The 27,501-nt window shown below is 50.5% G+C and overlaps 1 protein-coding gene across 3 annotated transcripts in view; it reads left to right on the forward strand.

Annotated features, from left to right (window-relative positions):
• Positions 1-3,308: 3,308 nt before the first annotated feature.
• ST8SIA2 (ST8 alpha-N-acetyl-neuraminide alpha-2,8-sialyltransferase 2) overlaps positions 3,309-27,501 on the forward strand; it is a 31,803-nt gene continuing 7,610 nt past the window's right edge. Inside the window, exons 1-6 of one of the 3 annotated variants that reach the window (XM_075100621.1) lie at positions 3,309-3,784; positions 18,841-18,903; positions 20,796-20,924; positions 21,466-21,723; positions 24,049-24,342; positions 24,746-24,849. In XM_075100621.1, the coding sequence (XP_074956722.1) occupies positions 3,681-3,784; positions 18,841-18,903; positions 20,796-20,924; positions 21,466-21,723; positions 24,049-24,342; positions 24,746-24,812 (915 nt within the window). In that variant the 5' untranslated portion in view covers positions 3,309-3,680 and the 3' untranslated portion in view covers positions 24,813-24,849. Of the gene's footprint in view, positions 3,785-18,840; positions 18,904-20,795; positions 20,925-21,465; positions 21,724-24,048; positions 24,343-24,745; positions 24,850-27,501 lie in introns of those variants that run through there. The other 2 variants (XM_075100618.1, XM_075100620.1) reach the window with 2 other exon arrangements.

Below are 27,501 nucleotides of genomic sequence, written 5' to 3' on the forward strand. Positions count from 1 at the left end.
GCACCAGATCTTATCATTTGTCATAGCGTGGCAAAGACCTCATGGGTCATCTTCTCTGTCCCTCCTTTGCTTGTTCAGGAGCCACTACCTTTCTCAATGATGCTTCTCACATAGATTAAAAGCGTTTTAAATATGTATTATTTTTGCACTCTCTGTGTATCTGTGCCTTTCATATCCACATCTTAAATTCATCACCTCCCTGCCAGTTGTTTGTAAATGTCCCTAGGTGTTTAACTCTTATTCTCTGAATCCTCTGAGCTATTGCTGGTGAATATGGCTATTATATATTCCTGATATTTCTCAAAGGTCAAAAGAAAATGTAAAAATGCCATTTCTTTTCTCTTCTCCCTTCAAAACAGCAAAATGCAATATTGTTCTGGTGCAGTCACTTTTGCCGTTATGCTAAAATTTTTTTTTTCAGCACCCCTTATTGTATTTACTGCAAATGTTCTGGATACAGAATTATTTCCTCAAATTATTAGGAACTAGAAGATATAATAGCCTTTTATTCTGTTTCAGAACATATTACTCTACCACAACAGTCTATTTGCGACAGTTTGTTCTCATCTTCCTGCAACCCGTCTTATAAATGAGACATAAAATTGAGGCTCTGGACGCTTATGGACCCAATCCTGCAACATTTATGCACCTGGTTAAGCTGAATCGTGTGAGGATTCATAGCAAATTGAATGTGCAGAATGACTAACAGTTGAGGCGCTAAGGCAATTGCTCCAAAGCAGTTTGCAGCTCTTCAGGATAAAGACGAATGCATGAAACTAGGGTGCATTATTACTTCCTCCCCCAGATCTGGCCAGGGTGCTCTAAAGGATGGACTCAGAGTGAAGGCAGAGTAACACTGTCCTTTCCTGCAGTCAGTTCCTATTATATTAATTTCTTTCTAGCACTACGGCAAGAGTCCTGACCGTGCAGAATTTAGCCCTCAGCAGTGCAACAAGATCTCCAGGTTTTCATCACAGTGTCGCACTTGGTGGTGTTATGCAGCCTCGTTAATTGATTACAAAATAATTCAGCAAGCTGCACTGTTCCTGCATCTTCTACATAGCTTGCTGCCTCTTCATTCAAAACCAGCTGTACTTCAAGGTCTTGGTCCCTGTGTTTTAAGCCTGATCAGCTGAAGAATGACCTTTCTCTCTGACCTACCTCTTTCAGAGGAATAAAGCAACAGATGACACCAAGTACAGGATTCACAGAGCTCTTTGTGCAAGCGCCTAGCAGTGGAGATCTCCAGTGAAGGGCATCAAGCTTAACCCTCAGCTCACCCTGCAAGGAGGGGGTTTTTCGTTTCAGTTAATAGCAGCATTTCCATTGACTTACGCGGGAGCAGAGTCAAATCCCAGCATGCCTTTAAAGACAAGCTACTCCTCAGCAGAAGAAGCAGCTCAGCAGATAGGACATCCCTGCCCCTGAGAGAGTCTCCATCCAGGCAAACCAACTCCCACCACGCACTGAATGATCCCCCCACTTATTGCTCAGCCTCCATCGAGGTTTCTTTTCTTGCACATCGCCGCCGTGATTGGCAACCGAAACAGCAAGATCGGACAAAAGGAGCTGAAACACCACCTGGGATGGAGCTGAAAAAGATGCAGGAGCAGATATCTCCATCTGTATTCTCGAGGATGTGTAAGATGGGAAGCCAGCTGCAGTGTGGTGCTCCAGAATCACAGGGGACTGGTGCTCTGCCCCGCTGCATCTCGGGAAACCCCGATGTCAGTCCCTGCACCAGCAAGGTCACCTCAAAGCCTGTTTCCTCATCCTCAGGCCAGTCACACTGCTGTGAAACTCCAGAATAGTGTGAGCAAAAGGAGTTCAGGAAGAATAAAACAGAAGGAAAATGAGGCTTTTCTCAGATTTATGCAGAAGGTAAATTATGGGACTACACACACCACCTAAAATCACTTTCTCCCCAGGGGCCTGAATATGCTCTATTATAAAAGCTGCAGAGTGGACTGTAAATTTGCCATATATACTACAGTGTAATTGTACCAGACTCACCTCTGTTGTATTTTTTACCTATAAATGTAATGGTGATTTGTTTGTCTCCTCTTTCTACAAGAGTTTCAGAATCCCGAGGAAAGCACATCGGCCATAACGGCCTCCTTCCACCATTTAATCCAGATAAAGAGAAAAGTCTTCTGCTGAGTATGCCTTCCCCGCACAATACCGGTGCTACGCATCCCCGTACGTACGGACACGCTTACCCCGGCACAAAGCCCCTCGCATCCCCCGTAGGAATCACACAACATTGACAGCGTACCACGCCCTGAGCAACGTACTTTTGTATCGATGCAAAAAGCCGTGCGCAGAAGGGAAAATGGCAGCTTTCCAAGTGGCCCCAGTTAATAGCTCTGTTTTGCTTAATGGTGCCTCCCATTCAGACTAAAGATGCTGTTTTAAATATGTAAGCAATTAGTATCTCTCTCTCTCAACACATCTGTGCTTCTTCTATCTGCTGCATTATAAATCCACTGCGTCCCCCTCTCCAGCTCAGCGGTGCATATATCACCAGATATTCTGATTTTCAGCAAGTTTCTGGTCCAAAAGACTTACGCTTGGATTTGGAGACACCCTGCCAGGCTGGCCTGGCCTAACCCCTGGCACAGCCGGCCTCTCCTCTCCAGGGCTGGCGCTGGACTAACAGCTAACGGTGATGCAGGGAAAGGACCTCTTGGTCTTTTTTTTGGCCGTTCTTTGGTCCAGCCAGTCCTGTTTTCCAGCTCCCAACTTCCATACACTTTCATCTCCCTTTCTGGATAGAAACTGCAGCCTTTTCTCTCCATAACAAAATCTGAGGCCAAGCCCGTAGGCCGCCGGAGGTTGCTTGCAGGGGCTGCGAGGGTGGTGGGGACGGGTCCGAGCGCCTCGGAAGCGGAGCCCCTCGAGCAGTTTCCGCTTAACAAATTCTGCCTGTTCCAACTCCAGCGAGATTGGAAGAGTCATGGCAGGACCGCGGTGTGTGGTTATGAGGGCCAATATTTACGGTAACGTAAAGAATTATTGTTACCAAAATGGGTATTAACAGTAATAGAGATAGGTGCGATGAGTTATTCAACCTCTTTGTTTACAAAGTGCTTTTCATCCCCAAAGATCTGCTTTATTGCACGCACCTTGCAAGGGAGGACAAGGCACCGCCATCGCAGAGAGGAGTTAGCTTTGTCTTAATTTATCGCAGTTTTTGTCCTTTTTCGGGGAGGAACCACCCGCCGGGCCCGGCTCCCCCCGGCCAGGACTGCCCCTGTCACACCGCGCCGGTGCGGGGAGGGGAGGGGACGCGCCACGCCCGCGCAGGGGAAGCGACAACAAAAAGCCAAGCCCGCTCGCGGGGGGCACCGGGGAGGCGGCGGGCGTCCGTGTGTCCGTCCGTGCCCCCCCGCACCCCCGGAGGGGGGGGGCGGCCGCTGCCCGCCGCGGGGACGCGCCGCAAACTTTGGCGGCGGGGGGGCGGCGGGGGCAGAGCCCGCCCCGTGCGCCCACTCCCCTCCCCGCGCTCCCCTCCCCGCACCGGGCGGGGCGGGACGGGCGCTCCGCGGGCGCCGAGGGGCGGAGCGGCCCCGCCGGGCGGCGGCGAGGCGGGAGGCGGCGGGACGCGGCGCCGCGCTCCGCACCCCGCGGAGCGGCCCGGCCCGGCCCAGCCCAGCCGAGCCCGGCCCAGCCCCGGAGCCATGCCGCTGCCGTGCCGGGGCTGGACGCTGGCGTTGCTCACGCTGCTTGTCGGCTTCCTCATCTTCGCCGATATCTCCGAGATCGAGGAGGAGGAGGAGAGCGGGTAAATCCCCCCGTCCCCGGCGCGGAGGAGAGGGGTGCTGCAGGCGGCGGCGGCGGCGGGGGGGGCGCCGGACAGTTTCTTTGTCTCCGGCTCTCCCGGTTTCTTGCCGCGCCGAAGTGGGAAGGGAGCTCGCTCCGGGAGCCGGCGGCGGGACGGACGGGCAGGACGGGGCGCGGGGCCGGGGGCGGCCACGCCGGTCCGGGCAGGGCTGCGGGAGCGGGTACCGCTCCCGGGAGAGATGCTGAGGTACCGCTCCGGGTGGGGATGCTGGAGCGGGCACTGGTCCCGTTGGAGACATTGAGGTGCCCGTCCGGGTAGGGATGCTGGAGCAGCTAGACGTTCGGGTAGTGATGCTGGAGCGGGTACCAGTCCGGGTAGGGGTGCTGGAGCAGGCAGAGGTCCGGGTGGAGTTCCGGGAGCGGGTACAGGTCCGGGTAGGGATGCTGGAGCAGGCAGAGGTCCGGGTAGGGACGCGGGAGCGGGTACCAGTCCGGGTAGGGGTGCGGGAGCAGCTAGAGGTCCGGGTGGAGATGCGGGAGCAGTTAGAGGTCCGAGTAGGGATGCTGGAGCGGGCACCAGTCTGATGAGAGATGTTGGAGCAGATACAGGTCTGGAGAGAGGGGTTTGGGTGCGGACAGTGCTCAGGTGTTGATGGACTGATGGAGCAGGTCCCTGAGTGGGATATTGGTGCAGGCAGTTTGCTGGTTGGCGATGGTGGGGCAAGTTGCAGCTCAGGGAGCTTGGGTGCTGGTCTGGAGGGGCATGGCAGAGAGGGCTCCAGCTGTGGGGGTGATGGATAAGGCAGCAGTCTGCAGGGTGCTGGAGCAAGGACCAGTCCATAGGGTGGAAGAGATTGAGCAGCAATCGGTGCAGTGGGAGTGATGGAGCAGGGTGGGAGAGCTCAACCCGCTTATCTGTCCCCATGGGCTGTTTCAGGGGCTTCATGATCACCCTTTCCTGGTCACCTCCACGGTGGGTGCTTACCTGCAGGTGCCCTGCAAAGCAGGGGCTAAAGCAGCCCCTAAGTCTGAGGAGAGGAGCAACACCATGCCCACCCCATAAAGGCCATCTCTTGGGTTTTGAGGTCTTGGAAGAACCTCAAAACCCTGCTTGGAAACTTAGGGGATGAGCGAAACAAATGCAGAGAGGAGGGTTTGCATTAACTTGAGGAATTCACTATACCAATGTGGGAAAACAAATCAAATAATTCTAGTAACATGGGATGCACTCGTAGTGCCCAAATGGCACAAGGTGTTTCTGTCTGGGACCAGGTGGCGTTGCCTACTCCGTTGGATCAAAACAAATACCTGGCACTTGGGGCCGAAATTATAAATGAAATGCAGTGGTGTTTGTCATTGCTTCATTGTTATGTTATATCATGTGCCATGGGCAAGAAGTGCTTAACGGTCAGTAGCCTTGTCCAGAAACATCCAGCACCGGACTCTAGGTTACCAGGTTAGGTGAATTGTTGCTCTGCAATGAGCTGGCACTATCTATATAATAATAAAGGAAATGAAAAGCTTCTGAAGCATCCTTTCCATTGGACAGGCTGCTCCGACCCCTTTGCTTTACTCCCATCTTCTTTTCTGGCTTCTATTCTTTCTTCTCTCTCCTCGTCTATCTGCTAGATCTGTCCGCTAGAACTTGCTGTGCCCTTATTGAAAATCTATTCTGTTTGGTTACTTACTTGTCCTGTTTTTTGCCCTGATTCATTAGGGATTCCCAATGTTTAGGTTTTTTTTTTCTCCTCTCTTTTGTGTACATTGTATGGAAATTGGATGTTTGCTGGCTGCTTATCTCCAAGACCTGGCACCTGAGTTTGTTGCTGTAGTTTCTCCAAGGAAGTGCTGCCAAGCAGTGCAGCGGCAGAGACGGCAGCAGGGTCAGATGAGTTCTGCAGGAACAGCAAGCAGCTTGTTTCATACAGCATTTCAGAAATAATAGTGCACAAGGTAACTAGCAAAGGCGAGAAGCACCCGTCGCCCTAGGGAGCAAAGGATGGGTCCTGCTGTCTGGTGCCCTCTGATATGCGTTAGTCCCAGAGCGTTTTTTCATAGGTAAGTTCCCACAGCTGTGCTTCTGGTACAGGGACGCACAGAACAAAGGTGAGACCCTGCTGTATTAAGAAGCAATCATGAAGCAGGGCAAACTGACCCTTTCTCTTGCTTTGCCCTCTCCCGCCGTCTTATTTTCCCCATTGCATCTCCAAGGTGGTTGGGTTTGATGAGCTCCTTCATCCCAAACACAGCAAGGGGCCGAACGCTGTTCATCTTACACCCTGAGCTCTTAGCGCGTGAGCCTGGCAGTAAAAGCACTTCATCCCTGTGTGCTGCCATGGTACCAGGGATGGTCAACACGATGCTCTGACCTGGCCGAAGTATATTGCTGGGGAGGTGTGGAAAAGCTGAGTGCCTGATGTGCAGCGGTTTAGAGGATGATAAAGGATTTTCAACTTTCAGGGCTACATGATAGCAGCGTCTGTTGCAAACAGGTCCTGTAGGTAAAGGGGAGTGTGTGACCACAGAAGTGCGCACCAGTGTACAGAAAGAGACCTTTCCAAAGTTTTCCAGGAGCTCTCTGTCTGTCCAGGATGGAACAACTCTCCATGAGAGGTTTGGGAGGTCCCAGATATTTGTGCAGCTCTTCCCCGGGTCAGGAATATTTGGCTGATGGATTGTGTGGCTCAGCATCCTCCTCCACCCCCCCTCAGACCACCTTTGCTTTGGTCAGTGCAGCCCAAACATTAAGGAAAGTGAAGAGGCGGCCAGGTATCCCCTGGCCAGGTGTCCCCTGGCAGGCTCACGGCACTGAGGGGGGCTGGGAAATGCAGGCAGGTGCAACTCTTTTCTTCTTTTTCCTTGGCATCGAAACACTCTCTAATTATCATGAGGAGTGAACAGCTTGCCCACTTTTACACATACCCTGCCCCCTGCCTGTGATTTGGATTGTCTTTAGAAGAATATGCCTCATATGGGTAGGAGCAGGGGGGAGCATATTTTTCTCACCTACAAATACTGAGAAATAGCAGAAAGAAAGAACAAAACGTTCATTAGGTACAAAGTAAGAATATAATAGTACTGGCAAAGGACACACACACAAAAAAATAATGCCGTTTCCCCGGACAATAAGTTCCAGCATTGCAGGTGAAGGGAGGTGGGAGCCGAGGGCGGCTGGAGCTGCTCTGCCTGCCAGGGGCTTCTGAGAAAGATGTTCGCTTCTTAAGCAGTCCTGTCTTGCACCTCCAGATATTCTTATACCACCTCCTGCAGACAAGAGATACTGAAACAAAGAGATGTCAGGGCAAGGATGAAAATTCAGCAGTTTCTTGCTCCCGACGCTGTGTCGCTCTTGTTAGCCTGTTCCTCCTGCCCTGCAGCCACCCCTGCGCGTGGGTTTTCATCCTTCTACTTCCCTGTCGTTATATATACACGCATCGCTTGCGTTGCGTGCTTGGCGGTGCTGCGGGATGTCAGCGGATGGGCAGGCACGCTCCTCCCGCTCGCCTTGGCTCGCTCCTCGCGCTCGCCGGCGTGTGCTGCCGGGGTGAAGTATTGCCTTTGCGAACGGTCTTGGCACTTTGTTTCCGAACAGCCACCTGGTTCCGGGCTGCTGAACTTTTTCTGCAGCCCGGTGGCGCCTACGTTTCCCTCCATCACTCCTGCTCCAGCTCTTTGTTTCCCTGGAAGGAAACAAAAGACACATTCACGTCTGTCTTGGGGAACACTAATGCAATCGCAGCCATTTCTTCATCCACCCCAGGATAGGGGAGCGGGCCAGACCTCTCGCTGCGGAGGAAGACAAAGGACTCGGCGTCAAGTGGAATAATTATTGCCGGTGATGAGGAGGAAAATTCTGTTCCTTGGTGGCAGTTTAAAGGGACTCTTTGTTATTATGCATCTGCTGTAGCAGTTCTGCAGGGGTCCGTCTGTGTCCTGATTGTCTGTAGAGGGAGCTGGTGACCTGCTGCCACCAGGTGACTTCTCAAATTAGCATGTGAGCCATCTTAGGGAGCACTTGACACTTGGTAATGGGTTGGACTTAATATGAGTCAACCTTTTCTCTGCTGGTCCGGACCACATGCCTTTCCGTCCTGATATCAAGAGGAATTATATTCTGCTCTCTTTAAGCGATGAATTGGAGTATCTAATATTGCTGGCCTGCCTGGAAGCTTGTCAGTAAATTGCCACTTTTTCCTCGTGTGCCCTTTTGTAATGCCTGCCTTTCAAAGGCTCACGAATGCCACAAAGAGATTTTTGTGTCCTTTATGGTGGCTGATGTGCTTGCTCTGAGTGGTCTGTAGTGTGCTGTAGTCGTAACGCTTCTTGTCAAGGTTGGTCCATGGAGTATAAATATCCTGCTTAGGTCTTTTAGGCTGTGATTTACTGTGCCTGACCCAGAGTCATTCTAAGACTAGAAAGTTTTGTTGAAAAAAAGTGCTATATTCTACCAACGTACACTTTTGTGCACTCACACAGCAGGTGCACACGATCCAACAATTATCCAGGTTGGTCCAGAGGAGTAATACCTCCCTGCAGGACTGAAGCCCGCAGGCACCCTGTAACTGTTCGTGTAAATGAAGCCAGCTAAGAGACCTTTGTACTCATTGGGTTTGGCAGGGCTCTAACAAAAGCCCCATGACACATCGGGCTGGAAAATAAAAGCAGTGTTGGAGCACTGATTTGAGTAAGAAGATACTCGATGTAGGCTTTGATTGCAACGCTTCTGATGATAACTTGAGCTCAAGCAGCCAATTTCAGGTTGGCAGCAGAGCTCCCTTGCTTCCCTGCAAAGCACTCCTTCATCTCCTGCTGCCCTGCAGGGGCAGGGGTGGCTGCCACAAAGATATCCAAAGCCCCTGTGCTCCTGCCTAGAGCAAGCTGAAGGAGATGAATCTCCATAGCTTGTTTCCTTGAGCTCTGAGGGAGTGGCAGGAGCAGTGGTACCTGCAGGGAAACAGTGTCCAGCAGGAGGGCTGGGAGCAGCAGGGTGGAAAGCACTAGCAGACCCCTGAGCAACCCAGTGGAACAAAAAGAAAACCCAGTGCCATGAACGTAACCAGTCCCTCTAAGGACTTTCCAGTACAGCTGGTGAGAAGTTACTCTTCAGTATAGTCCTGATTGTCAGCAGCTTGCAAGACCCCAGCTGAGCTTGCCAGTGAGGAGGGCAATAGCTGTGGGAGGAGGATGCACTTCATCAGCCAGCGCTTCTTGGGCGCAGAGTTGCAAAAGCCACGGCCAGTCCCACCCAGACCATTGAAGAGAGCAAAGCAGTTCCGACAAGTGCTCCAGGTTTCCCTGTTGCCCAGGTGGGCTTTTTGTTTCCCACCTCTAATGCCGCAAATGCACCATTCCCGCCTGGAAAGCAAAGGAAACCTTTTTCTCCCTGCAGAGAACAAGGAGTTGCAAATGTTGGTTCATTTAGCGAAGGCTTGTTGAGCAGCTAACGGTGAGGTTAAGTGATTCAGCCGTCAGCAGTACGGTGCCCGCTCCTCCGTGCTACTGCCGTACTCGTGGGCAGAGAGCGAAGCCCTGGGACCGCAGCCAGCAGTGACACAGCAGATCCCGCTGCCGCCGGGAGCCCTCCTGGCCTCTCCCGGACATGGAGAAAGGGGTCAGGGTGTTTTCTTGTATTCTCTGCAGCAACTGTGGTTATTCTGCTTGGACATCTGTTCATCAGCGCCTACTTGCATGCCAGATGTGCTTTTGATCTTCCAGCAAAGCATTTAACGGGAGCTCCCTTATCTTTCCATGGGCTTTTAGGCTACAGGTATTTTGTTTTTTCATTCCTGAGACCAGCGGTATTTAAATACATCTACAGGCATGGTTGCTATAAAACCCCGTCGTTCCAAAGACAGACTTCCTCTAATTGCCTCCATCATTTGTTTTCCCTGGGTCTGGCTCATCCTCAGCAGCAAGAAATAAGCCCAAACTACAATATTAGACAATAATTATTTTGCCATTTCTCTGTTTTCCATCCCCAGTTGCCTCTGGAAACAAGGGAGTTCCCTGACACAGTAAATTCACTGTGGGAGTAGAGTTCCAGCTGTCCTTCAGCAAACACCACGGCAGAGCAGGCTGGTGTCAGCAGCTCTGCCCCTTGCAATGCAAAAGGGAAAAAAAAAAGTGCATCTTTGCAGCTCCTTTTTCTTTATGTTCCCACTGTAAATCTAAACAACTTGTCTTGGCTGAGCAGGAGCATTGATGGTGCTGGTGGCCTTGGGAGATGCATCCTCATCAACAGCAGCAGCGCTGGCTCTGATCAGGAAGCAAAAGGGCTGATCCAGGGAATCGGGCACGGAGCTGCCAAAACCCGCCAGGGTACTGGCAATGGTGTGGGGTGAGGGGGCAGGCTGGGAGCAGGAAGGAGGATGAGCTGGGAGGGCAGCACATGGTAAAGAAGCTCGGTGTGGGGGTGGTGGGTCCAAAATGGTCCTCCTGAAGCAGCGAGTGATGCTGCAGCACAAATGCCATGCCCTGCTATCAGGTAACCCTGTTAGGAGGGGTCCCTGCACCAGCCCAGGGATGATCGTCGCTCTCGGGGGTGACACTACAAGGCAGAAATGCTGTCAGCTTTAGGGACGCTCCCCTTTGCCAGGCAGCAAGCAGCTTCGTCGCCCTGATCCCGCTAACTCTGCTGGCCTCGCTGTTGACCCTTCTGAGGTTCCTTGTTTGCAGAGTGTTTGATTCACTGAGCTGGCTGCTCATGCACAGGGTCAGGTCTTACCAAATTTAAGCACTGGACTCTTTCTTACTGCTACTGCAAATAAAGCCTGTGTTATTTCATACAGAAATCCACTGGGAATATCACAAACACAAAAAAAACCCACTCTGGCCATCTGCGTGCCGAGCATGCCGTCCCACCCTGTCCAGCGCTCTCCACGGGCAGGCCTGCTTTTAAAAGCTCATATTGTCACAGTCATGACACAGTTTTGAAGTACTCTCTCGGCCTCCCTCAGTCAAACAGCATGGCAGTGGGCTCCAGGTATCACCCGTGCATCTGGCAGTTCGAAATCGAAGGATGGTTCTTCCACTGCAACCCATCACTCCCCAGCCCAGGCTTTGCTGGCATCCTCAGGAATATAATTCAACTCTCAGCCAGCAGCTACAACTGGAGACATGTTTCCCCTGCGAAGGTTAAGCATCGTCATAAGGCATTTCCAGCACCTTTTGATACACCCAGAAGCACACTCGACTGTCAACCAGCAGCTGCTCAGTTGGTAATTAAACAACTTCTTGCTGCCACCTGGATTTCCACGCTGTAGCTTTCTGAGCCAGGGGAGGAGAGAGGAGGCCAAGCTCTGAAACCACTATTGGCTTTTCAGTATTTAGCACCTGGGGACTAAGTCCCTGCGAAGGTCCTGGGGTGGAAGGTTGCTGGTGAATGCCTGTGATGGTGGGCGAACAGCTCAGGCAGTGGCTGGTTGCGGCATGCAGCTCTCATCCAGGGGCTCCCAACCCTCTTTGTGTAGGCATACGATGTTATTTTGAGGATGCTTGTACAGAAGAACCACCCCAGGAGGATGTCACTGCCCAGGAGAGGTTCTCAGCACCCGCATCAACAGTGGAAGAAGCAGCCACACGAGACCTCGAGTATGCCGAGGGGCTGCGCAGAGCAGTGGGAAAAGCAGGGAAGAGATGGGTGCGGGAGGATGAGCCCGAGGACCCACAGCCCTTCAGACATGGTATCTTTTCATATTGCACCGTTCCCATATCCCGACATATGTGGCATCCAAGATGCTGCAGGAGCCACTGGGGTTTCTGCCTTTTGGGACTTGAATGCTCAGGGTGACAGGATCTGCTGCAAGACTGATGCTCTGCTGTTTGCAGTCCCTGATAGCTCTGCTCTGTTGGCTAAAAAAATTATCTCAGGAAAAATGTAGAGCATAGACATGTTTTTTAAGCAGTGAGGCTTTTGTCTCAGCTCCTTTCTAGGTCTTTGCTGGGCTCTTGGGATTTTTCCTTCTCCCTTCCAGAAGGTGAAAGCTAAATACATGAACACACACACACCCCAATCCGCAGCCCCTCACTACATCCTTTTTGCCTGCTTCAATGTCTTGTTCTTCGCTGTTTCATTAACACAGCCAAAGAAACAGAACTGATGCCAGGCATAAACTTCTAATGGAAGACCTGAGATGAAGGAAGGAATAAGGTCCTGCAGGTACGCAGGATGGGAGAGGTGAAGCATATGACATTTGAGCCCTGCAAGCACATGAGTATTTTGTCTTTAGAGCAGTGGTAAAACAAGAGCATCACAGGGTGATCAAGTCAGGCCATGCGGACGTTATGGTGAATGCACGTGGATGTGAGACCTGGCACTCTACAGGTGCCAGAGAGACTTTTCTGGCTCAGAGAAAGAGCATGGTAGCTTGGGGGCAGAGCGTGAAAGTCCCGGACTGCGGCTCCCTTGCGGGCAGCAGTAACCATCAGGCTGCTCCAAGCATCCTCCTGCCTCTTACAGGCCCTTCAGAGCAGGTGGCTCAAGGCAGTGACAGGGATTTGGTTGTGGTGCTCTGGCTACCTCAGTGCAGAGCGATCCCCAAGCAGCGTCCTGGTGGCAAGCTGCCACAGGTGTCCCTCCCGTTGCCTCGTGGCCTTTAGTCGTCGGAGCTGTGCCGTTCCTGCTGATTCTTCACCGGTTTTGTCACATAAGTGTGTCAGCCTAATTGGCTTATTCCCTATTAAACAATAGGTGTCTCTGTTTTGCAAACTCGTGTGTCTTGATTCCTGCATCCTCAGCGTAAGCTTGCAATGATTACTCACAGTGATTTGCAAGCAGGCGGAAATCTCGAGGCCAGACCCTGCTCTCTTTTACATGGGAGCTGATATGGAGTAAGTGCCTGACAGGTAGGGATGTTGAGGCCCTCCGACCTTCTCACGTTGTTGTGGTCCCTGGGAAGCAGCCCACAGGATGGGTGATGTGATGGAGGTAGGATTGGGGCATGGGAGGAAGCAACCAAATTAGCAAGACTGGTTTGCATGAGACCATTAGGTCTCTGTTTGGCGTGGCGAGTAGTAGCAAGTGCTGTGAGCAACAGCGAGGCCATCAGCTGGTGCTTTTACACTGAGTCTCCTTGGCTTGCTGGATGATGCTACACCGGCAGCCAGGCTGCACAAGCACTGCCCCCGCGGCTCGTATACCAGAGCTGCAGCTGGGCAAGGTGATTTTCCTGAAAGCCATGATATGGGCAAACTCCCAAGTGTCGTCGTATGACTCAAAATAATGAAACTTGGAGCAGTAAAAATAGCACCTGATATCTAGGAAGTTTTTGACACTCAGGCTGCCAAGCTGTGACAATATGAACAAGTGAGATTTTAAACACATCGAAGTGCAATTTCAAACGTCTCATCAAGTTGTATTGCAGGATCTTTCATCCTAGCAGACAAACGCTTTCGAAATGTCTCCCAAATTAATCCCTACGGAAACGGCCGGAACCTTGCTTGCCAGGAGAGTGCGGGTACGCGGGGGCTACCCAACAGCCGCTGCTTCTCTTAATCGCCATCTCATCCCCATCCGGGGATGAAAGCCTCAAAAGCGACTGCTGAAATGTCACGGGGAATGATCTGCAAGTGTCAGATGTCCTGGCTCCTCCTGGTGCGTTATGAAATGTGATGCAGGAAGGCGAGACAAGAAATGAGCCTGCGAGAGCTGTATTTCTGGATGAGGAGGAACGACCATGTTGTGTTCAGGAACCTGATCTCCAGGGTCAAAAATGCATGTCAGAACCCATCACTTCTTGCCTGGCTTTGGCTTTTTTTTTTTTTTTAAATCTGCAAGTTGGTTTACATGTGGGGTGAACCAGCAGCAAAGCCTTTCCTCTCTGTATTTTGTCTCTTCTGTGATAGCAGAGCGTTTTACGGATATGCGTGGGCTTTGACCGCAGAAACCACTTGAGTGTCTAGTGAGAAGCCCACAAGGGGAGTTCCTGATGAACGTGGCCTTCTCCCATTTTTTCAGCAAGACCGATGTGCAGCTGGAGAGCCAGGATAGGGTCCCTGGGTAATCCCAGTTTCTAGGCTCTGGGCTTGGTTCCTGCTTAGTTTGGGCTCCTGGGACACCTTTGCTTCTCCACCCTGTGGGACAGGCTGGGCAGGTTGGCACTTGGAAGCCAGTTATTATCCTTTTGTAGACAACTTAGAAATGTAGCAATTTTCCCCCAAAGCCCTGGAGTCGCATTCGCTGCTCTGTCTGTCTCAGCACAGTCCCTGAATGTCAGGGGAGAGGACGGAGCGTTGAAACCTGTATCCCAATCCACATTTCACAGCACTGGCCTGAGCAAATCCGGCCCGTTCCTTGAGGACTCAAGGAGCACATGGCTTAGCTTCATGACTGCACTGCTCTTAGTCAGCAAAATGAATTCACTCACTTAATAGGGCAGTCAGTGCATCCAAGCCCGTCTCTAACGAGGCGCCGTGCAGGTGCCAACTAGTTCCTGACGCTGCAAGGTCTGGCTTATGCCCGTGAATGCACATGGGATTATATATCACTGTGAGCATCAGCAGGAGCAAGTCTATCAAGTTTGGGAGGATGGGGGCAATCTATATGTTTGTATTTCATTTCCAGTGGCTGGGCAGCATCTCCCTTTCCCCAAGACTCTTAGTTACAGTGACTGGATCCATCTGGCCATGAAGCGGCATCCTGTAGAGGGTCTGTGAGCGTCCTGCTCTGTATCCTCTCCCCACCCGGCTGCCTCAGGGACAGCCACTGGGCTGGGAGGGCACTGATTTTGGGAGGGTGGTCCCTGACCAGGCCTGGCATCACACTTGTGTGCTCTTCAGTTAGACAATAGCAATTCTGGTCTTGAGGACAACATCAGACCAACCTTTAATAAACAAAGTAAATATAGCTGGCAATTTTTTATATATATATATGTGGGCTGCCTTATGGGTACAGCCTGCAGCCATTTCAGGAGACCAACAGCTACATGTGCTTTTCAGGTGAGTGAGACCTTTTCAGATCAATTCCCGTGGTCCTCTGAGTGACGTGTCCTACACTTTCACCCAGCAAGAGTCGTACTCACTCTCAGCAAGTAAAGAGCAGCATTTTCAAGAGGACAGGTCTGCTGTAAGCCCATAGTGCCTGCTCCTGTCCTGGCTGTGGGACTGTCATTTTTGGTGTTATGGGCCAAGCCGCTTCACACCCCCCCCCATCCTAGCTGTAAAACAAAGATCATAAAATGCACCTAACACAAAAGCAGGTTGTGAAAACTTAATTAGTAGGTGTTAATCATTTGAACTCAGCAGATAAAAATTGTGGCACTCTGAACTCTCTTTCTGAGGAATTCATCTGAATAAATTCTGTTTAACAATCCCCCAAGGGGTTACAGAGATGTTATTATCTCTCTTTTATGTGGAGGAGGGAGAAGAGGAGGACTTGGGTTGCCCAAGGTCAGGAAGAAGCAGAGGTTTTTATTCCACCAGGAATGGGCCCCACAAGTGTGGCTAAATGGGTGATTCAGTACGGCTGAGATTTCTGGCTAGTTCATGCTTCTTGTACCCGCTTCCCAAGTGTATTCTCTGCCACAGAGGCTGCGGGGAAGCAGTGGACATCGTAAAATATCCATGGAAAACACATTTTTGAATTTGTAAGCCTGAGAGCGTGGACACATAAAGCCTGCTCTTAGAGATCCGCTTGCCCAAAGAGGCTGTGTGACCTACTTGTTCAGTCAAAGCAGCTTTGATTTCACGTATCAAAATTGCTCGAAGCAAGACCGAACCATACCTAGCAACAATTAAGAGAATGATTTCAGAAGTGGGAAACGATGAAAAGGGAAGCAGAAACCCTAAACAGCCCATTCATAGAGGGTGAACAGAAAAGTCTTTGTATACCTGATTTGTCAGAAATTACTCAACCAAGAAAATTTGGACCTGAACCATAAGACAATTTTTCTTTCTTATCCTCAGATATATGAATCAGTGTCACTTTACATCTGAGCACAGAATGTTTTGACCTATATAATATCTTAGATAGTGGGAATTCAGCTTGAAAATCTCAAAGCAAAAATGAGAAAGGATGACATAAGCCAGTAATATGGCATTAGCACATATAGATGCAACTTATCAGTGGGAAACATCCCAACAGAAGTCAAAAGAAGAGCATTTTGTAAATAATAGGATTAGGAAGCAGGTTGGTACTTTGTGGAGCTGGCTATACAGTCAAACTGATAACAACTAGATTAATAAGGCAATTCAATCTAAACACAGTGTAGCACTATAAAGCTTTTCAAAATCAATGCCTATCTGTGCAATTTTAATCGAGGTTGGTCTTTGCCTTTTGAAGCCAGGAGATTTGAAACTTCAGGTCAGCAAGGTATAACAAAATGGGCTGATGTTTGTTTTTTTTTTTAAATGTGTACCTCTTAATTAGTGCCTTCCATTTCTTAATGTTTTCCTCTTCCCAGGTGGGGGAAGTGAAGCAGTACAGCGTACAGTACAGGCTTGCCTGTGTTGGTAATGAAGTATGGAAGACCTTGAAAAATACCATTTTTGGCTAAACTACGGGTGTTTTGAGCGGCTGGTTTGCCTGGCTGGTACCCACTGGGGGGGTGAGCTGAGCAGGATGGCTGGACAGGGCAATACACCCCATGGTATCATATTCACAGCACACCTTGTCTTTGACTGTACAAAGGGAGATTATAGGGAAAGTACCTTCCACCAAGTACCATGTCCCAGCTTCAGGCAATCTTCATGGCTCGGAGAGACAAACCAAGCCTGGCACAGGGAGCAGTGTCTCTGCCAGCATCTCGGGTGTCCACCAAGAGCATCCTGGATGTTGCTGGGCTCGATGCTGCCCTGCAGCATTGGCTGTGGCCAGCAAAGCCCAGTGCTGTGGAGCAAGTCACAGGAAGATGGCCAGCAGATACCTGCTCTCTCCTCTGCTGGTGAGCCACCCTCTCCATGCTCACATATGGCAGCAGAACACTTTGTTCTCTGCATTACAATATTTTGAAAAGTTTTGCTTTTCACAGTGTGTGCAGGGGAAAGAGTAACCCCCTGAAACATCCTTGAGGGGCTGCTCAGCAGAGGATCCAGAAAGCCAATCTCCTCCACCATCTCTGCACCCAGCAAGCTGGGAGATATGCTCGCCCAGATGCCTGCCTTAATTTCAGGAGGAGACATGCACAGACTGTTGCTGGGGGCACGTAAAGCTAGATTGGATAAATGCATTTGAATAATATGTTGTGGTGCTTTGCATCGGCCCTGCTGTAGATGCAAAACAAGGATGAGGTGGGAGCTAAGAGGTCTTCTCCACTTCCTAATTTCTTGGATTTTTTTTTTTCCTTTTGCAGAGATTGTGAATCATCACTTATTCAGGGAGCAGCATTTCTTTTTCTAAGCCCTTAATCCAGTCTCTATCTGTCTCACAGCAAGTGTGAAGGAGTGTGAATCCCATTTGGAAGGCTCCTTCAGAGGAGGAGTCTCTGAAAGGATGCATGGTTTACACACTAATCCAGTCTGCTCCCACACCCCGCAGTGGACCCCGTTAAAGTGAAGGCTTGTTAAATGCCAGTAAACTCTAGGAATAAGCTAGACCTGCTGTTCCCTTGATGCACCAAAAAATGAAACAGCTAGCTGACTCTCAGGTTTGTCAAAGGAAAGAGGAGAGTGTCGGAGCAAAGATCACTCTGACTTGGCCAAAGATGGTCTCCAGCAGGAGGGAGGAAAGGGACAACCATCACAGTATTTCCAAGGGTTTGATGTTATGGGGTGCTGAGCTGTGCTCAGGCTAATGAAGGGATTTACATCGCATTGTGCAAGTCTGAAAATCTTTTTTGATGGCACCAAATGTTCATGCACTCTATTTCTTTTTCATTTACGTCTAAGGCATTTGGGATTTTTTCAGGACTGGTAGAAATACATGCTCCTGAGACACATTTTCATTAAGGTGTATATTTCCAGGTAACAGTATTTCTGCTGGAAGAGAATTTGGTTCTCTTTGTGAGCATGTTCATTCGGATATCTGTGCAATGGAAACAATAAAACGGAGCAATGAGCATGTGGCAGTTAATATATGTCTGACTAGGAGCCCAGCTCCCGCTGAGCATCACAAAGTGGGCGACTGATTCTTTGGGAGCCCTTTGAAAACATAAAGCTAAAGGAAGAAGGGGCTCTGCAGCCAACTAGATGCAGACAAGTACTTGTATGTATTTATTTTTAACTGAGGGTTGACAGGTCATATGAGTGGCACTGGTTTCTGAAGGGGCTTGGTCCTACCTATTCTTCATTATAGCATCAGTTTAGCGTGTGGTGCTGGGAACTTTGGCTCTCACAGGTCTTGCTCAGGCAGGTCTGGCACCCATCCTTGTGCAGTGGTGTCAGGCCGTGGGAGTGACAGGGCTGTCACTTGAGGTCTCAGCTCCAGCATGCAAGTGACTGTGCTGAGTTGGCCTCATAGCTTCAGCCAGGTTACACCAAAGGTGAGGACAAGGGGCTTCAGGGCACGCATGGGATCAGAGAGGGCTGCAACAGGGTCCCAGATCTGGCCTGGGTCACTGGGAGCCGGGAGAAGGTGCACTGTGAGGTTGAGGTCTCCACCAGGAGATAAACTAGAGATGTTGGGTGGTCTCAGCTGAAAGCCTAAGATGAAAACAGTGGGGGGAATCATGCCCAGGTCATTCAGCTCAGTCCCCACCGGAGGACAGGGGAAGTCCCTTGGCAACCTGGAGATGGAGGAGACCTTCTCTATGCACAGCTAACACCTGACTCTTAAAGCAAAAAGAAGTAGAGATGTATTTAATGCAACCTGTAGGCTGCATGTTGCTTTGACGATGGAGACCAGATGTCTTTGATGGCTGGTTAGGTTGCGTAGGTATTATTAATTGGACTGGTTAGGAGCTTTTTTGCTGGAATGATTTTACCTTTGCAGTAGGGCAGCAATGACGATGGATGTGAAAAGCCTTTCACAGGCACGAGGACATCTCCCTTGTGAATGGGGTGGGATGTGAACAGCAGAGCAGCGTCTCCGTTCGGAGCCCTTCAGAGCAGGATCTCTTGACTGTTGAACAATGCTTGGCAAAGAGGAGCTGGGTTTATAAATAATGCATTTCCTTTGTCTTGCAGGAGTTCTGGAGGCAGAGGTACAATCAGATCAGCTGTGAACAGCTTACATAGCAAATCTAATAGGTTTGTAAATTAGATTTTGTGTTCATTTGTTTTTGCTGTAAGGCAGCTATTAATCTGCTTCTCCTCTTCGCTGGATAGTGGTGTTCTTATTTAGCAAATGTATCTGTTTCTTTTCACTTCTGCTTTGCATTTTCTTAATCGTTTCTCCCCCTCCTTCCCCCGGCTCACTGCAATAATCATTTGCAAATAACCAAGGATATTCAAGTTGCGGTGATTGAGAGAATGAGAAAGAGATAGTTACTTATTGTGAAAATAAGTCAGTGATAGAGTTTCCATTTTTGTAGTTTTACTAGGTGCTATTAGAAGAGCAGTCGCTGTCTTTGACATCAGAGCTTCATTCGGTTTTATCGTAATGCACCTCAGCAACGTCGCTCCATTGCAGAGTCATTTTGTGGCATCGCAGCTTCATTCAGTGTCTCTCTGTGTTACTTTTACAATAATTTCATGTCAGCCCAGCACTACCAAGTGACGCAGTTGCAAAGTCTGGTGACATTACATGAGAAAGGAAGGGTGGTGTCATTCTGTGATGATGTCAACAAAAATTATCAAAACACAGAAAATGGACAAAACCAAGACAAATCATAGTTATTCCAGTTATTTCTTTACCCTATTCACTTCATGATTTTTTACAAATCCAACAGCCTCAACTGGCAGCCTCTGGAGAGGTACTGTGCACACAAAAGGACACTGACAGCCAGCATTTATAAGCGCATTTCCTTGCCTTTCTGAGGCATTACATAGTGTGAGCCACCGTGCGTCCTCCGGAGCTCCTTCGCTGGGCTGATGTGCTCCCAGGAGCTGGATGTTGTCCATGAGCTTGGGCTGCCAGCTCTGTCCATCTCTCATTCCTCTCCCTCCTTGGGGTTTACACTCTTTTTATAAATGTGTTTATTTACAAACCATTTCCCAGCTGGAAAAAGCCCTTTGCACTGGAGAGGGAGATTCCCTTTAGCTGACAGCGAGTGCTTTGGCTGTGTATTTTTCAGAGCGCTCTGAAGTGTGAAGGTTTTTTCGGGGCTGCAGACACATGCACAGCTTCTTGATGAGATGTTTGGGTATTCTCTTTGGAGGGCAGCTGGCTGGAATCAAATATTCAGAGGCTCTCTTAATTCATGCCATTCGATATAAATGGCACTGGAGTGCTGGGGCTGATTTGCTTCTTAGAGCAGGGATTAAAATCCCAGTGACGATCTCCAAACCGCAGCATCGGGGTCTGGAGCAGGTGCTGTGGACACTGAAATCCTCATGCTCTCTTCTAACGGGGGAGAGTTATCAGCGAGCCAGCCTCCCCCTGTACAGTGCGGGATGCTCGTAGGCCGATCGCACGAGCAGCACCCAGCAGCTCAGCTAAATTAATTTCTCCTTTGGGTGAAGTGAAGGTTGCACTTCTCTGACGAGGATTTTAACCCGCTCCAGGAGCTGAGCTGCCTCCACTTAGGGGTGCTCACATGTGACCATGGGGCAGCAGGTTGGCAACCTTGGCTGCCCATGTAGGAAATGTCTCAGTGGATTCTGGGGGCTCCCCGGGACTCAGGGGTGTCTTGTCTGTGAGTGTGCATCTGCCAGCCTGTCTTTGCAGAGCCTGCTTGTGGTTTTTTTGTGTGCATGCATTTCAACAGGTAGATGTGTAAGACTCTGTTTTCTGTAGAGCTGTGCCCAGCTGTAAGTCTGTGTTCGTGTAAGCGAGCAGGTATTTAAGGATTTGTGTCTGTCTACTTGAGTGTAGCAGAATGCAAACAGCCTTTCAGTTCTTGTTTAGCTAATAACTACAATTTTGCTTTTCTGATGAAGTTTGAATTCCAGCAGCCAGAGCCGAAGACAGTGATTAGAAGTGCCATTGGGATGCTAACGGATCCTGTCTCTCTCCCTCTCCCTGTCTTTCTTTTCTCTAGAGCTGAAGTAGTAATAAATGATTCTTCATCTCCAGCTGTTGTTGACAGAAGTAATGAAAGCATTAAGCACAACATTAAACCAGCCTCATCCAAATGGAGACACAACCAGACACTCTCTTTGAAGATCAGGTACTGGTAATTACCTATAGGACAGGAGACAGATTTGGTCCTCTCCAGTGCAAGCTGGCAAATTGCCTCTGTATATCATCTAAAGAAGTCGAGGAGGAAATAAAAGGCTTATCTCCTGCTGAGCTAGGCTTCATATCTGTAAACGATCGCTTGGAAATGAAATTCCCGGCTGGACCAGCTGGCCTTGCAACAATGAAACAAGGAGCACTTGAGCCCCCGTGTTCCAGACCAAGCGGAATTAGGGTGCACTGGTGCCACTGGTTGTGGCGGGGGGAATGAGACCCTCTCCCCGGGGTAAATAGAGGGACCCCCCCCCAGTAATGGTGGGGCTGGCTGTGCTAGCCTGCCCCAGGGAGGGATGGGTGGAGAAGGAGCAGGCATTGAGATGGAGATATCTGTTTGAAAGCTGTTCCTGGGGAGCATCAGTCGGCTGGGACCAGCCACAGAGCGAGGGCAAGCAGGAGGCAAGAGTTCATCTTACATAAGACCCAAATTATCTCTGTACCTCACCTGATGGGGCTGTTTTCTTCCCTGTCCTCAGGAAACAGATCCTGAAGTTCCTGGATGCAGAGAAGGACATTTCAGTGCTGAAGGGGACGCTGAAGCCAGGGGACATCATCCACTACGTCTTTGACAGGGACAGCACCATGAACGTCTCACAGAACCTGTACGAGCTGCTGCCCCGCACCTCACCCCTCAAGGGCAAGCAGTTCCCCACCTGCGCCATCGTGGGCAACTCAGGGGTCCTGCTCAGCAGCGGCTGCGGCCCCGAGATCGACGCACACAGCTTCGTGATAAGGTTGGGGCCCACGCCCAGACATACAATGGGGCTGGGGAGTTTGGGGAGGGTTCGGAGAGGTGGAAAGGGGCTGGAGTCCCAATCCATGTGGTGCAGCGCAGCCTTGCATCTCCGTGTGCACACAGAGTTCACGGACGTGAACATCCTGCCGCAATCTCTTCTACCAAGCACCAAGTGCTGCCCCACTGTCCTTCCAAATGTACCCCTTGTGTTCTCACGGTGCGCCATTAACCCCCAGGGCACCATTAACCCCCAGCACCCCCAGACCCAAGTACTCACTCCTCTTTTCCCACATACTTATCCTCTTGCAAATAAACCCTGTGCTGGACTCTCCCGTGGACGCAATCTCGATCCTTCCCCGAGTCACGTCTGCCCGTGAGCAGCGGGTGTGCCACGCAGTGCCCTGGCACCACACTTGTGCCCACCCGGGTCTGACGCTCCCCTGTGACCGCTCCATCCCCAGCACCGACGTCCCTGCAGATGCACTGCCCCATGGACCTGCAGCAGCAAATCCAGACCCTCACTGGGGCACACACCGAAGTCACTACAGAAGATGCTTGAAGTGGAGAGGAGGAGCACACGCCTGCCCTCCTACCCCCGACACCCGTGTACATCTGTTAGCTGAGGGGCTGTAAGAGTCCACTGATGATTTATGTATGTGCAGACATTTGCTTTCTGGAGAATCTATTATGTAGACAGACCAATCCATCAGCTGCTCACAGAGGTGGTCCCCGGTGTGACGTGAGAGCAAGAATAATGTCACCTCTGCCCCCGCTCAAGCCCGGCTGCTCCAGCCTGCTGGGCTGCTAGCAGCTCTGTCCTGTCCGCAGGGGACAGGGCGTTGCCGTTTGCATCCGTAAGCGTAGCCAGAGCGAGCAAAAGCAAAAATTGCTTGTTGCAGATCTGGCAAAGTTTAGGGAGGGGTTTTCATGTCAGGCAGCAAAGTTGCAGGAGAAAAGCTTTGCTGGGTGTCAGGATTGGGATTTTGAGGAACTTCTCCCCAGCTGTGTGTGCTAGTGCAGGTCTGGCATGGACGTGCTCTTCCCACCATAGGTTATCTGAGCCACCACTTGAACCTGCATCTTCCTGAGGAAGGTTTGCTCCATCCAGGCAGCCTTTTCAGCAGGGTTGGCAGTGGCCAGTGATGGGCTCTGTGTCCAGGATACAGCTTCGCTCTTCAGATCCAATGTTTATTTTCAGCTATTTTATTCCTGCGATGAGTGGATCAGAAGGGCCCTGCGTGCCAGTAGCTGGATTTTCTTTACACCATCCCCTTAGTTTCCCCATCTGTAAAGTAGAGAAAACAGTGGAAGTGGCTGATCATCGAGGCAGATGGTTAGGATGCAATTCCTGCTCGTTAAATACCATGACTTCACTGTAAAACGCCGCGGGAGACATGCGGTGTGTGAACACACGGGTACCTTCTGGTTTTCACCACGCTGGGGGAGCATCTTTCTGTGTCTCCCCACTGGCTGGTCCCCGGTGCCGTTTATGCAGCAGTACGTGCATGGCACAGCCACGGCTTAACAGCAGCAGATCCCTCCTCAAGGAGCTGTAGGAAACCACCGTATAATGAGGGTGATTTGTTGGCATCTTATCCCGTAGCCCCTCATCCCTAGCGTGACACAGCAGCTCGTGGCACGGGAGCTCCTGGAGGAGCGTGTGTGCCCATATCCGCGTGCACAGCCTGAGAGGAGGCACCAATTAATCCTACAGAAAGAGGTGGTTTTTGAAGGTCAGAGGCTTCAGACAGCCAAACCCTGTGGAGACCATGTCCTGGCATCCACCTCCTGCTGGTGTCATTATCGCTGCCGGCGCCACCGGGTCTGCTGTTAGCAGAGACTCACCAGGAGGAGAAAAGGGACTTGGGATAATATTACTCCAGCAGGACTAGAATTAAGAGGCGATCACTTTCCTTGCATGGGAAAGGCTGTTTCATTTCAAATCTGCCATGGCAGCAAAGACAGGAGGTTTGTTGCTGTATGTTATTTTTGAACCGCACCAGAAGAGATGCCGATCCATACAAACCCACCCACCAGACACCAAAGTTATGTCTGTTATTAGCATTGCCCTGGAGGAGTACGTGCACATATGCCAGCATGTTGAGGAATGATGACCTGATATTAAGATGGCTCATCATTACCAGGTCAGAGCCTCTATAATTTATTGCAGAGACTAATTCTCCCTCCTCTTCCTCCCAAAAGCAAGGGCAAATGGGCACATCTGTTACTGGCCCTGGTTTTTGGCACCAAACACCCCTCATGTTTGTCACTGCCCTCTTTCACGTCCATTGTAAAGGGCTGTTCAGTGTTTTTGTCTTCGCAGGTGCAATCTGGCCCCTGTCCAAGAGTACTCGCAGGATGTGGGCATGAAGACAGACCTGGTGACTATGAACCCCTCGGTCATCCAACGGGCCTTCGAGGATCTGGTGAATGAGACTTGGAGAGAGAAGCTGCTGCAACGCCTCCACAGCCTCAATGGCAGCATCCTCTGGATCCCGGCATTCATGGCCAAGGGGGGCAAGGAGCGAGTGGAGTGGGTGAACGAGCTCATCCTGAAGCATCACATCAACGTCAGGACTGCCTACCCCTCGCTGCGCCTGCTGCACGCTGTCCGAGGGTGAGAGCATTTCTGGTGTGCTGGGAGCCGGGATTTCATGAGCTTCCTGAGCTGGAGAGCGATCGATAGGTTTGCGCTGGAGGCAAACGGTGGGAGCTGTTTCTTTCTGCAGACTGTGAGGACTCTGTGGGTGGTCCCTAGATAAGAACTGGAGACCACCTCACAAGCAGGGGCTCCTTGCTCTGCTCTTTGGGTGTGAGGTCTTTAGCCATGCAATATAGTGAGCCTAAGTCTTCCAGCACTTTGCTGGCTGTAAACCTGGGTGTCACCATGATAACTCCCCAACCTACAGTTAGGGCTCTCCTTGGAGAAATACGTGTGTGTGTTGTGGTTTGCTGAGCTAGCGACAAGGTTTTTCACCTTGTGCTTGAGTGACACATGCAAATCTTGCACTGATCCTCAGGTCGGGGAGCTCATGGCAGCCTGGACGAGCTTGGTGGTGGCAGAGGACCAAAGCTATTCATCAGTAGCCTGGATGCTCCTGTAACGATACTAATTGCACTGCTCATCTTAAATAACCAGCCCAGGGAAGGGACTGACATGGTTTGGTTAATAAATCAAATAGGGTTTGGTAGTAGGGTGGTGGTGAATGGATTTATTGGGAAGGGGTCTTTTTGCTTCCTTATTGCAACTTCAGGCACGTGGGAAGCACAAGTGTGGTAGGGATGGGGAGCATGTAAAAGAAAGAAAGTTCCAGGGGTGAAACTTCCAAGTAAATAGGTTGGGGATGGGGTAGGCTCTTGCTTTCTTGCTTTATTTCTCTGGGGAGAGTCATGATTCATTAGGCATTTAGGGAGTCTAGGCAGGCGGTGGCTTATGCTGGAGATGGCTTAGTGGCAATAGTTGTCCTCTCCGATCCTGACTAGACTCTGTTGATCTCTGGGGATGGGAATTCACTCATGTAGCTGGTGCTCCCACCCTCAGCAGTAATGTCTCTTGATCACTTTGAGTGCTTCTTCCCTGACACACCTCTGAGCCCGAGCTACTCTGGTCAGTTGGTTCATGCTGGGTGTTGCTCTGTCCCGGCTCAGGTTGTGTGCCAGTGCGGGGTGTGGGCACAGGACAGATTTGGGGGTCATTTCCACAGGAGAAAGCCTAAGGGGGTCCTCCAGGGAAAGAGGTGTGAAGGGCAGCTCCGCAGGCGGGCTGGGAGGAGTGGAGGCTCTGGTGCCACAGTGCTTTGCAGGCAGCAGTAATGGGCAAGAAGAACCATGTCTGCCCCAAGTGCCTGTGTTTGAGGTTTCCCTGGGCTGGAGAGGCATTTTACAGAAAAATCTGGCTTTGAGAGAAAGAAAGGGAAGGAAATAATACCACAACTCACAGAAAGGGAGTGGGGGGAAGAAAAAAAAAAACCACAACCCAAATTCTGAGCTATTTCTAGCTGTAATTGACTTACTTTCATCTGTCAAAATAGAATTAAGCTCCTGTAATAAGCCCTTTAAATCAACAGGCTGCTAATCCTGTGTTGGCAACCATTCCCGGTGCCAGAAACTTCCCATAGGAAGCTTTGCAGGGGGATTGGCAAGGGCTGGGCATCACTTTCCCACGGGAGAAGAGGAGGATGCCTCAACAAGCTTCACTGATGAGCTTATCTTGCAACTCACAGCACCCTCCTTGCCTTCCTGTGCTGCAGCCCTGAGGTCTAGCTGGGCTGGATGGCACTCTGGTTGTCCCTGTGCATCTCCCACGGAGCAGGGTTGGAGCCACCACCACCAGTGACTGGCAGGTCCTGCGTGCCTGGAGGGGCTGCAGGGATTTTGGGACAAACCCAAGGGTTCAACACTGTCTCTTGGTATGTGGAGTGATGCACCCCTCTCCCCTGTGGCTCAGAGCAGTGTCTTCCTTTTGCACGTGTTATTGTCCCATGGGTTTTAATGGGGTCCTGTGCAAGGAACATGGGGTCAGGCTTCTGAAAACCCACGGGGGCTCAGAGGAATGTGACTGGTCAGACCAGCAAGCGAGTGAAGTGGCCACTGTTGATGGGTGACTGGGATGGATATGGTACCAGCACGCAGTCAGACACTAACTGATGCTGATGACAGGCTCTAAGAACCTGGTCTGAGCTACCTCGACCCTGTCCTTTGGGCTGGTCACCGTCTTGTGGGGCAATAGGGAAAGTTGGGTCATGGCTGCACTGAGGCAGCACTAATTAAATTATAATCACAGAAGCCAGTGCTAATCCTCGTCAGGGGTTGCCCTGTAAGCCAAGGGAGCTGCTGCCTGACCTGCCCTCTTGCTGTCACACTTATCAGCAGGAAAACAAGGGTGCCTACTAATTAACGATTAATGTAATTAAAACTGCAGACCCCTCACAAAGCCAGAACTGATGGGAGCGCTTCAGCTCCTACCCAGTGTGTTGTGGCCTGGCCCAGGAGCCATGCAGGTCAACCACCCAGGGCTGGGGCACAAAGGGCTGTGCTGTTCTGGGGGAAGGCTAGAGTCAATTTTAACCCTTTCCTTGGTGCAGCCTCCTCAGGTTTGGACTTGGATGGATTTAAGAGTGATTCAGGCAGTATTGAATGAACCAGCCACAGAGAGTGCCTGAGGGAATGAGGTTGTGCTGATGCTCTTGGTGCTATATAGGAAGTCTCTCAGATTGTCTTGACCATCTGCTCAGGGTAATTGATATGATGTAGTCTGAGGTGAAGGAGGAGTCTTTCCTGAGGTCACACTGACCAGAATCACTAGGAATTTACTTATTCACCTTCTATGATACTAATTCCTACAATCATCCTATATTTTTGCTTATGAGCTCCATGCTGTTACAGGGATATGGTCTCCAACGACTTCTCTGTCTCTCAGCTCTCTCTGCGGAACATGCCCGTTTGTAGCATTACACTTTTCTTTGACGGATTTGAGATTTGTGAAACAAATATATTTTGTGGCATGTAGCATGCCACAGGGAATTGGTAATCCACAAAGCCCCGCAGAACATCCCTCTGTGCTGCAGTGGGCTGCAGTTGCAGAGGTGTCCCATCTTCTGCTTTGCTAGATAAAGCTACCCTTTATAATCTATCCTAAGTTGATTTAGAAATCACAGCAAAATGGGGGAAGTCTTTCAGCCAAGACACTCTTTTATATATTTTGTTTTTTCAAGGAATAGCACTTTCTACAAAGGCTAACATCTCAGCCAGCTTCCATTCGGCTACAAAAGCTTTG

The sequence above is a fragment of the Phalacrocorax aristotelis genome, chromosome 7, assembly GCF_949628215.1.
Source record: "Phalacrocorax aristotelis chromosome 7, bGulAri2.1, whole genome shotgun sequence".
Taxonomy (NCBI): Eukaryota; Metazoa; Chordata; class Aves; order Suliformes; family Phalacrocoracidae; genus Phalacrocorax; species Phalacrocorax aristotelis.